The following is a 12,990-nucleotide window of genomic DNA, read 5'->3' on the forward strand; positions in this document are numbered from 1 at the left end:
TTACCCTTGCAGCTGCCCAAAAGCAACCTCTGATTTTTTGGAGTTGTTTGGGTTCCTGCTGAAATCCGTAATAGTTCCTAAACTATGCCATTTTAGAAGGAACTGGAAGATAGCCATGCTATTGAATGCATGTATTTGTTTGGCATGTGAGCAATGCCATTGCCTTCGGCAGGACCGTGCACATGAACAGGGGCAGGAGGATTGGGTCTGTTGTCTGTCCGTTCTCTCTGATCCTGCAAGTGTACTGTCTGCCAGGGTCGCATCAGGCTGCAAAGGCACTTTTTGCAACTCTGTATGGTCTGTCTGTCCTTTATTTATTCAAAATGCATTTGCCTCTACAATTTAATCTGCTGTTCTCTCCCTCCCCTTCCTCTTGGTGAAGTCTAATTACAGTTTTATTCCAGGTCCATCTGGTTGCTAACGATGCTGGACATCACTGCTGAATTCATTCTAATATTTGTTGTGTATTTTCTAGGCTGGATGCTGAATAATAATATTCTCTGAATTTGCTTTTGCTTCTGTTTCCTTCCTCCCTGTTGTAGCTAATTGCGTAGTAATATGTAGCCATGGGATGACTACTCCTCCCAGTGTAGATCTGCTAAGAGTTGCCTATTTCAGGCTGCAGAATAAAGGGGTTTTTCTTCTGGTTTTGAGGAGATTTCAAAGTCCACTTTACCAGCTCCCTTCACTGGTGTGGAACCAGCTGGGCAGTGGCTTTCTCTGATTCATCCTTTTTTCTTTTTTTTTTTTTTCCCTGCCCCAAGTGTAATGCAGTTTATAACTGTGAGTCTCAAAGCATCCTGGAGGCAGTGTTTCAGCATTTACAAAGACACTTTTTGCCAGTGGCTTCTCCACGTGATGGTTGAACCCACAGTAATTTCAGGTTCCCAAGCATGGCTTGTACAGTGCCAGTGCTGGGATTTATTTTTTTTTTTCTTTCCTTTCTCCTTTTTGCTTTCTGCAACACTGCCTGGGAACACAGACTCACACTTTACCCATGACCTGCCTCTCTGGCTAAGAATAGCAGTCACAGTGCAACTTGGGTTCAGTCTCACTGGAGACATGCTGCAGCTGGGAAACAGGGAGGTCAGAGTAGCCCATGCTCACAAAACCAAACACATAAAAAGGAGCATGGAGGATTTGTATGTTCGCCTCCTTTTAAGACTGCAGAACAAGGGGAAGAAGTTGGCACAGGTGTTCAGTGAGCCAAGATAAATTTTCTTTGCTCATGACATTGACTTGTACAGGAAGTTTACATATAAAAGCTCATTTTCTGGGCTGAACAGAACCTTTTCCAAAAGGGTCCTATATCCTTACAGCCTATCCAGTGAAAAATCATGCAGGATGGGGATAGTAAGCAGTGTTGATTAGCATCTCCTGAGCTCTGCTTAGGACCATGAGGTGTCTGAGATAGCCCCCGAAAGTGATTCTGCACAGCAAAATGAAGGTGTGAGTTTAGCACATGCTAGGGGATCTGCCACAGCTTGTCCTAGACAGCTAATGTGACAGTGATGCTGTGGCACTATCTCTGGCCTGAGTGAGCACTAAGTCTCACTCTGAGCACATGCTGAAGCTGACTTTGCTCTTGTTCGTACCCCTTCCTGGCAGGATGTGCCAGCACATGCTACATTCACACCTTCATTTTGTGATGCAGACGTGCTTTCAGAGTAAAAGAAATACCAGTCCTGCTCTGTAGTTTTAAGACAGGAGCTAAAGCATTAGTAATAGAAACTGTTAGGCTGCTGACTGTCATAATACTCATTGTGGCCGCGTAAAAATAAAGGTGATAGCGAGGTTTAAATAGCACATCCCCAGCTCAACTGTGCCCTCTGCTCCACCAGGACATGGCAGCTGGCCATTCCCAGTGCCAGCGCAGGGCGTTACATTTGGAAGATGGACTGGTGGATTGATATTCACACTGGCAGAAGGGGAGCTGTTTCTTGAGAGACCTGTATGACACCATTCCTGTACTCTTTCCCCAGCCAAACCTAAATCAAATGGGGAAGGGCGCTGTGTTGCTAGGAGTCGGAGATATCTGGAGGAGCTGGTCCTACAAGCCCTACTCCTGTGAGCAGCCATGCTCAAAGTGATCTGTGGGGCTTCCCTTCACTCCCCATCCCACAGCTGGAGGGGAGGGATGGCTGCCTGGGATCACATTAGCTGGAGAGTGGCTCCTCACACAAGTCAGGGATCCCAGGACTGGGCTACAGCTTGAGACGCAACAAGTAGACTTAAGAAGAAAACCCCTTGAGGTATCAGGGCAGTAATTCTAATGGTAATTTTGAACTGTTTTTGTCTGTCTAACATTCCTTTTTAATCCCCATCCTGCCTGCCCCTTCCTTATGTAGGGTTACTTTAGTGATCCTTGGAATGTTTTTGACTTCCTCATCGTAATTGGCAGCATTATAGACGTCATTCTCAGTGAAACTAATGTGAGTATTACTCTACCCTCCCCAGGATACCACCACCTCCTCCTCCTCTGCTGTTCCTTCTTTCTTTCTCTCTTTCTTTCTCTCTCTTTTTTTTTTCTGGTTTTTTTCCCTCTAGTCATGCTTTTATTGAACTTGCCGTCGTCCTTCTCCTTCTCCCAGGGAAAAAAAAAGGAGGGGGGGGAAATGCCTCCTTCTTTTTCACTTGTCATAGCTCGCCCCAAGGCTGTGACTGGTGAAAGCGCACAGAGTTTGGGGCATGTGTGCTTTTTTTCCCTCCAAAAGGTAGACATGCTTGAGTGTAACTTTCTGACTAACCAGGCTTTTGTTGATACCCTCCATCATGTGAAATGTTACAGAGGTTTGAACAACCAATACTGTAGAGTGGTAAGAGACTATTTAATATGCCCACGTAACCTCTTTCTTTTCTTATTTTTTTCCTCTTCTCTCCCTCTTTCATGCTTTTGTTTTGTTTTATTTTGGTTTTTTGTTTTATTTTATTTTATTTTTTACTTTTTTTCCCTCTTTTCTCCCTTTCCCTCTCTCTCTCCCTCCCCCCCTCCCCCCTCCTTCATTCTTTCTTTCTTTCTCTTCCTTTCTCTCTCTCTCTCTCTCTCTTTCCTTGGCTTCTCTGCCACATGCAGCACTATTTCTGTGATGCATGGAATACATTTGACGCCTTGATTGTTGTGGGTAGCATTGTTGATATAGCAATCACCGAGGTGAACGTAAGTAGCTGGCGTCTGTCCATGATCGTGCCTGCTCTAACATTCATTTGCCTTTCCCGGGTTCTTTTTGGTTTTTTCCTCCCCCTTCCTCCTTTCTTTTGAGTTTGTTTTCAGAGCTTTTTGTTTAGTTTTGAAGCGCTCTCTCTCTCTCCTCCTCCCCCCCCCTTTGTTTGTTTTGTTTTCTTTTTATTTTGTTTTAATTTTTGGAACGACTTAAAGGACTTTTTGACTGTTGCGTCATTTTCTTCCCTTCATAACCCGCCTGGCATGAATTAAACTGTATAGCAGGAAAAGTGATGGGAAACGTGGAGTGTAAGTGAAAAAGCTATTTGTGCCATGGGAAGCTGCTAGAATAGTCCCAGGCCAGCACTTTGGTCTACTCAGTGTAATGCTTTGCTTCCCATGGCAGTTCAGTACTCTCCACCCCACAGAAAGCTAAACGTCAGTTCTTTCGAGGTAGAACTGCGGGAACCAAACCAGGAATCCTCCCTGTGCCTCGTCACCCAGGCTTTCTCCAAAAGAAATAAAGACCAAATCATCTCTGTTTAGAGGAACCTGCTCCTAATGTTCCATTACTTATTTGAAAAAAGGTAAATCAAATAAAAACAAAACAGAAAGCCCGAAGAAAAACAAAGTTTCAACCCATTTTTGGGGGGTTTGCAACCCGGTTTGCTCCATCTCACAAATTCCACCGGCACAATTGAAACTCATTGGCCCCACTAGCACCCATCTCAGCAGACAGGTGAAGGATTGAATGAGCCACGGAGACTGAAATGAGCAGCTGGTGTTCAAAGAATAAATCACATCAGGCAAACTTTTTCCTCTGTCTTTTTTTGGAGGTGGATGGATGTAGAATTATAGAATAAATAGACAAAGGACAGGCAGGAAATGCACAGATTCCCAAAAGAAAGACTACAAAGGACCCACTGGGTTTGTGAGCACAGACAAAAATTGCATGGCAAAATTCAGCTTAGCAAGGCCAGGAAAATAGAAAGATTGAAAGAAAATTGCTGTAAATATGTTAATGAAGAGCAAATCAATCATGAATTGCAAAATGATGTGGCTGTTGAATAAACATTCCAGCTTGGAATTGTTATGTACTGTAGAGGCAATCCATCGCAAGTAGAAAAGTGATAGCATAGTTTTCACTCAGTGCTGAGTTTAGGGAAATATGTAGGCAACATTTTGAAAAATTCAAAATGCCTTACTTAGAACTTTCCGAACAAAATATTTTTTTATCTTGGTTCAACCACTTTTCTTTTTTTTTAATTCTGAAACAGGGACATTTATCCAAGTTGTAATATTTTGATTTAGAGTAAATGAAATATTTTATTTGACACTAGTCTATGTTCCTTGTCTTTTTGAGAGAATGGAAAATAGTTTCTAACTGAAAATGAACTTTTATCTTGCATCTCTTAAATTTTCCACTTTCCGGACATAGAAAGTTGCTTACAAAATTTCCCCTAGAATGTTGTAAACAATTTTGGGTACCCTTTTATTAGAGAGATATTAGGATTGGGCTGACTTTGTAGAGGGCAATTACAATGATCAGCAGGCTGAAGTTGTTAATTTTAAAGAATGAAATGAAAGCTTTTTGTATGCCGTACTAGTTGCAAGAAAACTAAATGGGGAACCTGGCAATAGCCTTCAGAATGTGGAAAAGGTCAGTTCTCATCCATAGAGGCAGAACTGTAAATGGTAATTGAGGAAATAAGTACAGTTAACTGGAGATGAATTAGGCTAAATATCAAGAAGACTTTCCTGACTGTTGTATTTGAATCTATACAAAAGTCTTCCAAGCAGAAAGGAGGGAAATCCTTGTGCTTTGATAAATAAATGGAGGTCTATCATAGTCAGAAACCCTGTACTGGAGGGAAAATCTAATGGATCCTTTGGAAGAAATTCACAGTAGTTTCCTATAAATTAAAGATCTTTTTACATCATGGGTTCAGTCACTTTGATATACATCTCATTAAACTTTAGTCATCTGAGAGGAAGACAGATAGTCACTCAGGCCTCCTCTTACTGTCCATGGAGAGAAATGCATCCCCCCCCAGGCCAGCTGGTGTCTCCCTGTATGTGTCTATGACAGGGGAAATGAATTGCTCTTTGGAGGTGCCCATCCAGTGACTGGTGAGTGTCTAGGTTTGTTAGGTTCGTCTAGACACCCAGTGCTCAGAGAGTAAATTTAAGTAGGATAAATCACATTTGTTCTTAGTAGGTTGTCAAGAAGGTCACGCTGCTGCTAATTGTGCGATGTTCTGATCTTCAGTCTCCAGGGCTATCCATACTGGTGTGCTTAATTACCACTGACAAGGCACTCTCTCTTTTCTGTTCCCTATCTAAATTCAGGTTTGTGCCAGCCAAGGCCCAGAATCCAGCTTTTGGTTATAGAAGTCTATGAAAAATGAGGGTGTGCCTCTGTCCAAACAACCATCACCTGTCTTAGTTGAGGAGGCAGCAGGAGCGGCCCTGACTTTTAGGAAGGGTTATGAAGAGCATTGCGTGATGGTCCCTCTGTTTCCTCTAAAGAATCCTTTCCTTCTATACAGTTTTTACAGATTTCTGCACACGTCTTTTTGTTACCTGGCATGTTTAAATCTTCTCTTTTTATCTAGGCAAGTCCTTTGCTACTAGTTTCTAATGTTTGTTACTAAAAACTTGCACAATCTTTTGATGCACTGATAAATGAGCAGCAGCTATGGATTGAGTTTGTTCTGAAATGTTCTGAAATCCCTTTGCACTTATAACCCTTATTGAATAAGAGAATGTTTTGTATGTTGGTTTGTCCTGTTGGATTCCCTTCCTGCTAGCAGCACTTGATATGTTACATCTGTAGCAAACGGGCTTTGGAAGTAGCAGCCCATCTTGGATGGACAGTTGTTATCTTCCCAAGCAGTGTGAGGCAGTTTCTCAGATATACTCCTCCCCTTCTCCTCAGGAGCTTGTTGCTTTCTTGCTGTTTGTGGGTTTGAGCAAACCCTGCCTTGTGTTTCTGTATACTGTCTTGTCTTGTTCCAAGACACCTGGCGTCCGAAAAAGAAAGAAAAAATAAACCCTAAAATGCCAATAAATTCCACTAATTGGAGACATTTAGCCTGGTCAGGTGCAGGTAAGATGTTTCTGTCCAACTCCTTAGAAGCCGAGGAATATTTCTGGTAGGGTCTTGGAAAGTGCTGCTTTTGGAGCTAAGGGACAGTTTTCATTGCGGTCAGTTAGGGGAGATGGAGGTACCTGGCACAGGTTAGTCTGACGTGGCCATAGAAATGTAAGCGTGAAATGTCTGTGAGGTTCACCAGACGTTTGCATACAGGGGAAGCATACCCAGCAGGTGCTGAGCTGCGATAGCTGTAGTTGCGGTGGGAACCCTGACTGACAGGCTCCACAGTGTGCATGTAGGTATGCGCTTGCATCTATTTGTGCATTTCCCCATGCTCTGTTTTTTCCTTTTGACAATTATTTTTGTTTCTTGAAAAGGAATTTCCCAGACTAAAATCTTCGTTAAGATATATGTGAGTGTGCATGGGTGGATCTTCGTGTGTGCACTCCATCGGCTGTAGTTAATGTTCCTGAATGTGTTTGGATGCCTGTGTACGGGCTACAAATCCATGGGAGAGTGAGCAGACATGAATCCATGTGCGGGGGAAAGAGAGAGTGAATGCAAGCCTACGTATTTCATACATATTTGTGTTGTGAATGGTTATTGATGGAGGCACATAGGTTGTTGTGTATGAAACTGAGTCTCTAAACATGTTTTCTGAGCCAATGTGGCTATCTTACTGTGCCAGTTTGATCTGCTTATGGATGGGTGTTTGTATCTGAGAGTTTCCTGTATGCAGGCATGTTCATCTGCATGCCGGTGGGTGAGTGTACGCTTGCATGTCAAGCTCAGCATATTTTTGTTAGCATGGCTGTGCATTCAAAAATAGTGAGAAGGCATGTACTCATGAGGTAAGCCCCCAGTTTGCCTTCAGCATTTCTGAGTCCTTTAGGAAGCCTCCATTTAAAACACCTCCATGGTGTGGAGATTGTCAAGTGGTAAGTCCAACAGCATCACATTAGGCCCACTTGCTTACTGCAACGTGGGAACATCTCCCAGGTCCCCTAGTCCCACCAGCCAGCTCCCTGTACAGACACATGGATGTGCATCTCACACAACTAAGTGCATGCAAAGGGCACAGGGCAGGTTAAAATCTGGTGGGTTTGAAAACTTGAGAGAGTGGCACAGTTTCCACCAAATTCACTTTTAAATTGCCTTACTTTCAGGCTGCATTTTCAGAGCCTTGCTTCTCACCGAGTGTTAAGATAACTAATTTCCTAGTCACAGAATGAAGATTTTTCAGAACTTACTGGAAATACTCAATTGCTCTGTTTTGGGCCACTCTTAAGCCACTTCATAAGTAACTAAAGAGGGAAGGGAGGACTTTTTAATCTGCTGTGTAAAAAATAATTTCCAAGTCAGAGACCACATCTGAGTGACAAGAGTGTCAACTCTTTTTAAGTGCTAAGACCAAGAATGACTTTTGGGAAACAAGATGGAAGATGTTGTAATATATAGTGCCTGGAAAGCAGGGCCTGTGGCTTGTATTCCTTGGACTTTGACTAGATTCCTATACCTCAGTCTCCCCATCAGTAAATTGGAGATTACTTTTCCCAATGTTAAGAAAGCATTGTCATTAGTGTTTACAAAACCCTTTAAGCTCCTTAGAAGAAAACATTAAGGTGGTAAAAATCATCATCATCATCATAATAATAGGAAAAAAACATATTACGGGGGTTGAATAAAAGCCAGAAAAATTGGAATGTATTATCGCAGAAGTATCCCAAGGCACAGGCTTGCATTTGCTTCCTTTTCACATCAGCAGACAAAGCCTGGAGTGCTGTGAAGCTGACTGACAGCCTGCTGTCCCCTCCTCCAGGCAAAGAAAGTTGCTCATTACTATTTGTTGCACTGTATCAAAGGGGGAACTCAAGTTTAATTTGTGCTCGGTGGTACAGTGCCCAAAGTGATGGACTAAAACCAGTCAGACCCTGAGTCACTGGGAAAGCTGCTAATGCAACCTCCTTCCTCTCAGTCAGAGAGAAAAGCTGACACCTCTCTGGTCCCATGGGGTCCTTTTTCATTCACCCTTTCCCATGCTGGTGTCAGAGCAAAGATGTACTGTGGCTGAGGCTTTGTTTGCCACCGAAGCGATGGCCATAGAGGTGCCTGCTGAGCTGGATAAGTCCCTGTGGCCAGCCAAGAGGTTGGCCCATCCAGCTGCAGGGAGCAATTCACAGCATGCAGATGTGTTTGAGTTACAGAGGCATGTTCAGGTGGGAGCATGTGTGTCTCCAGAGCACCAGCATAGGTACCAGTGACAGTGTGTTTGATTGTCTGTCTGTCTTGAAAGAATGTCAGGGAGGAAGGGGTTGTGCCTACTTGTGAGCCTGGTGCCAAGGGCTTCTGCCAGTGCCTCTGAGCATGTCTGCATGTGCGGGTACCTCGTGTGCATCAGCTGTGTCTGGGAGTGCATGAGGATGACTCAGCAAAACCATCTGGACTGGTATCCATCCTGCCTGTTCCACTCAGTGACCATACTTGCGTGTCTGAGTGTGTCTGTGAACACTGCAGGACAGAGGGAGAGATACCCATGACAGGTATGCAGTGCAGTACAGGAGACATGACAAGCCAGGGGGGTGTGCATGGATATGAGATGAGAACTGTCAGGGACAAGGGAATTGGTGACTTGCGGGCTTTTGTGAAATAATGGAGTATTTCCCTGCCCTCCTGTTGTAGCAGCACACATTTGCCTAAGAGTGAGCATTGCGACTGGTTTGAGGGTTGATGGAGATGGTGGGTTTTTTTAATGGAGGAGGTGACAGGAAGAGAAAAAAAGGAAAGTACAATGTTATGTGAGATATTTGATCCAGGGCGGCATCTGGGAGACACAGGACCTGGGTGCTTCAGGAAGTAGCACCTCTATGAAGAAGGTTAGAGAAAGCCAAAAGCCATCTTGCCCTATGAGTTCCCCTAGAAAACATCGGTCAGGTCTATAGTTCCCAGGTCTGCTGGGCAGTGGTTTGGTGTTTGTCTATCAGATATTCAGGAGAACTGAGTACTTCATATCTTGCACTTCTGTAAAAATTTCCAGATTCTGGTAGGAAGTCAGCAGAGGGTTGCAGCTTGGTTGATTCCTGAGTACTGATGCAGTAAGGCCAGAAAAGTACCTAAGCATCCAGCTCCCAAGAATACTTGGAGACCTGTGCAGTGATTTCTCCTTTAGTCATTTTTATTTCTGAAGTAAAGCAGCTCAGGCTTAAACCTGGCGCATGGGGCCTTTCCTTACAGTCATCTTGCTTTTGATGTCGAGAGGCTTCATATGATTTGTCATGGGCTCCTGCTCCCATTCTTTGGAATAGCTGACAGCCTATACTCAAGTCTCCCTCTCACCTTCTGCTGCACTTCTCCCTTTTAACCCACCCCCTGCCTTTCTTCCTTTTCTCCCTTGCTGTCCTCTCCCTCGTCTCCAGCCACACTAAACCTCACAAGTTCATTTTCACCCTCAATCAATGTGTCTGAAGGCAGAGAACCAGTGGCATAAATCCTGCGGTCCTTATTCAGGCAGAGCTGCCCCAGGGCATTTCACCTGTGCAAGGACCAGAGTGGTCGCCCCCTGTGACACAGTCCTATACACACACACCCCCGCAATGGGAGCAAGGATCGGTGGAAGGACGACATACATCTAGCCTGCACCTCAGTTGGGACTGGCATTCATCTCTGTCGCTGCGTCTGTCTGTCTTTCTGTCTCTGCCTGTCTGGTTCTCTCCGCTTCCGTGCCCTTTGCTGCTCAGATTTTGGCCATCAGCTGCCACTGGACACAAATCTTTGCAATTCCTGGAACGCACAAGTTCGTTTACCCAAACCTCCCAGAAGAGGTAGAAAACATCTCCCTCCCTCCCTCTCTCTCTCTCTTTCTCAAATGCTGTCTGAGTAGCAGAGGCCTCCAAATTATGTAGCAAAGGGCTGGAGAAGCACAGTGGCTTCTTTTGACATCTTGTGTTGTCATACCCTTACTGCTGCCATCCTAGAAGTTGTGCGTAGTCCTGAGCTATCCCTGTGTGCGTGTATATGTATGTATATATGACTTGTTTTCTTTTTGGGAAAACTACTGATAAAATTGATGGGGGTGGGGGTGGATTTAGTTTGCTTTTTCTAATATCTGGGGGTGATTTTATCATAGGAATAATCCAGGTAACACACCACGGTGGCCCCAGCTTCTGTATGTAGGAAGCCAAGTTGAAGCATGGTTGTGAGCTGTAGCAGTGGCAGTTACTAGTGCTTTATTTTGCCTTTGGTGAACATCAGGAGAGCTTCTCTGAACTCCTCCCCAAATGAGTCTTAGATTGATTTGAATTTGATCACCTACCATGCTTAATCAAGAATTCTGCTGCATGTTTTTCACCCTGTGTTGGTGAGAAAGAAGTATGGTAACACTATCTGACCACAACCATGTTTGAACGGGGGTTTTTTTGGGTTTATGTATGTACATTTCTGTCATGAAGATGGGGCCTCTTTTTTTATTCTCTTTTGGCTTAAAAACGTTGATATTCTGAGTGCATTTCCAGAGTTCATGATGTGATTTGCCCATTCAAAGTTAGGTGATTTTAGTAACTGTGCAAGTTTATGTGTAAGGAAACCTATATGAAACATGGGCAAACAGAAAAAAGTACATATTTTTTGCAGAAAATGGAGATAGTAAATGCAGATGAGTCCTTCCTCAGTTTACCTGAGTATTTGAACTGTTACTGATGACTAGCAGTATTAGCACCATATGAAGAAAGCATGTAGCTCCCACTTTGAAAGACTCACCATACTACCCAGTTTTGAGGAAATACCTCAATATTGTGATTTCCACAAAACTACTTGTTATACTTGGCTTCCAACATTATTCCAGGTGTGTGGAATAATCAGAATGTATTTTAATGCAGGGGAGATTTAAGAGTAGCATAAAAATAAATCTGCCTTATTGGATAAATTTAAGAAAAAGAAAGTTATATAGCCCTATAGCTGTAAGACTTGATGCACAAACCAGTCTGGAGTCCTTCTGAGTGAAAATGTTCAGACCTCTCTTTAAAATGGTGGGGCACAGTGTCTTACTGACTGCACTGAGGAGTGACTCGTGCTTGTAATTACTGTGGGCTTTCACATACCCAAAACCTTGGTGGGTTTTAAGACTTTTAAAGAAGGAATCCTGTTTTCTTGTTGGACTGTGATTTATTGCTACAATAACAGTAATAGCTAATAGTAGGAACAAAAAGTACCACAGGCCTTGTCCTGTGTTGGTTCAATGGTAAAATGTGTGATGTATATTTCAGTACAAAGAGCTCTTTAAAAAGCCTACATCCAGATTTTCTGACCAGCACTTAATTTTTCTTGTAATTTTTCTACCACCTCACTTTAAAAAAAAAATACTACAATGTTCTGGTATCAACATTTGTGATATAATACAGTTGTATTTCATTTTCCTTTTAATTCCAGTATGTTTTCCCACAAAGCTAGTTAAAAAGCTCAAAAGAAAAAATAATAAAAAACACTAGAACTACCCCAAGCTGGTTATATTTTCCATTGGCTTGCTAGCCAGGATAAATCATTTCTTTTTGCCTAGCAAAAGTTTCTTTTAACTTTCCCTGAACTCTAGTAGAGATTGTATCTTTATATGTATCCATAGAAAAATCTGATCCCTTAGATAGCCTCTGAATATATTAATGTTAATTAATGATAGCTCCCTAAACACCATAAGTTAGATGGTCAAAAAAGTGCTCAGGTGAGTTCAAATCCAGCTAGTTCTGTCATCTAAGGCAATTCCTTGAAGAAGTGAAAGATGTTTTCTGGCATTTAATTCTCCTTTTTCTAAGACCTACTTTGACGAGAACGCCCAAGGAACTTTCCAACATTGCTGTTCTCCACACACAGACTGCAGTAATAAAGTGTGCACAATCCCCTGTATTTCACTCATTCAGTTTTTCTGAAAAAGGTTCTGTTCTTCATCCAAATTACAAGACCTTTTAACATTGGGCCTCCAAGACCTCACTGCATGCACCATCTCGTACTATTATGCATATTTAGAGATCTGCTAACTGGTTCCAGATTGCCCTGCCAGTTGCAATGAAAGCAATGAAGGTGACAGAAGAAAGGAAAACACAAGTATTTTACTTGTTTTCCTCTTTAACTTTCTCTTCTCCCCTATCTTCTTATCCCTAGTGACTTTCTCCAAATTTTGCTGGAATCTTGGGTGGCAGAAATCATGTTTCCCATTCCCAGGAGCACTAGGAATAGTTTTCAGCAAGGCAGTCATTAGTTCCCCTTTACATACTGTATCAGTGATTTTTCTTGTCTGTGTTCAGCCCAGATACTGTTAGTCCAGGGGAAAGGCTGCTTCCCTTTGTGAAAGTTTTTGTGCCAGGCACTGGGCAGCAGTTAAGCATGGTCATGGGTACCATTTTGCAAACCCAAATGCACATTAACAGGAATTTTTAAGGTTCACGTTATATAAAGACCTGATTGGAGTTTTTGCTGGTAGGCAAAATAATGTGGCCTCCAGGCCAGGTTTGTAATCAAAGGTAAACATGTTTAAACTAATCCTACCTTTTCTAATACAGTCAATATATCAACCTCATTTAGCTCCTGCCCTGCTCCTTCTACCCTCATATGTACCAGCCAAGCAAACGTAACATGGATTTTTTTATTTCTCACTAGACAACTCTTTTCAAAAAGGCTGTGCTCTTACCTTCCCTCACTGATCTGCTCTTTGTGGAGACTGTTTAGCACAAAATGCCAAGAAAATAACTTC

The 12,990-nt window shown here is 42.9% G+C and overlaps 1 protein-coding gene across 15 annotated transcripts in view; it reads left to right on the top strand.

Annotated features, from left to right (window-relative positions):
• CACNA1C (calcium voltage-gated channel subunit alpha1 C) overlaps positions 1-12,990 on the top strand; it is a 441,719-nt gene that overhangs the window by 384,397 nt on the left and 44,332 nt on the right. For 7 of the 15 annotated variants that reach the window (XM_037387928.1, XM_037387931.1, XM_037387927.1 and 4 more), the window contains one exon: positions 2,349-2,432. In XM_037387928.1, the coding sequence (XP_037243825.1) occupies positions 2,349-2,432 (84 nt within the window). Of the gene's footprint in view, positions 1-2,348; positions 2,433-3,073; positions 3,158-12,990 lie in introns of all 15 variants that reach the window. The other 8 variants (XM_037387930.1, XM_037387929.1, XM_037387932.1 and 5 more) reach the window with 2 other exon arrangements.

The sequence above is a fragment of the Falco rusticolus genome, chromosome 5, assembly GCF_015220075.1.
Source record: "Falco rusticolus isolate bFalRus1 chromosome 5, bFalRus1.pri, whole genome shotgun sequence".
Lineage (NCBI taxonomy): Eukaryota > Metazoa > Chordata > Aves > Falconiformes > Falconidae > Falco > Falco rusticolus.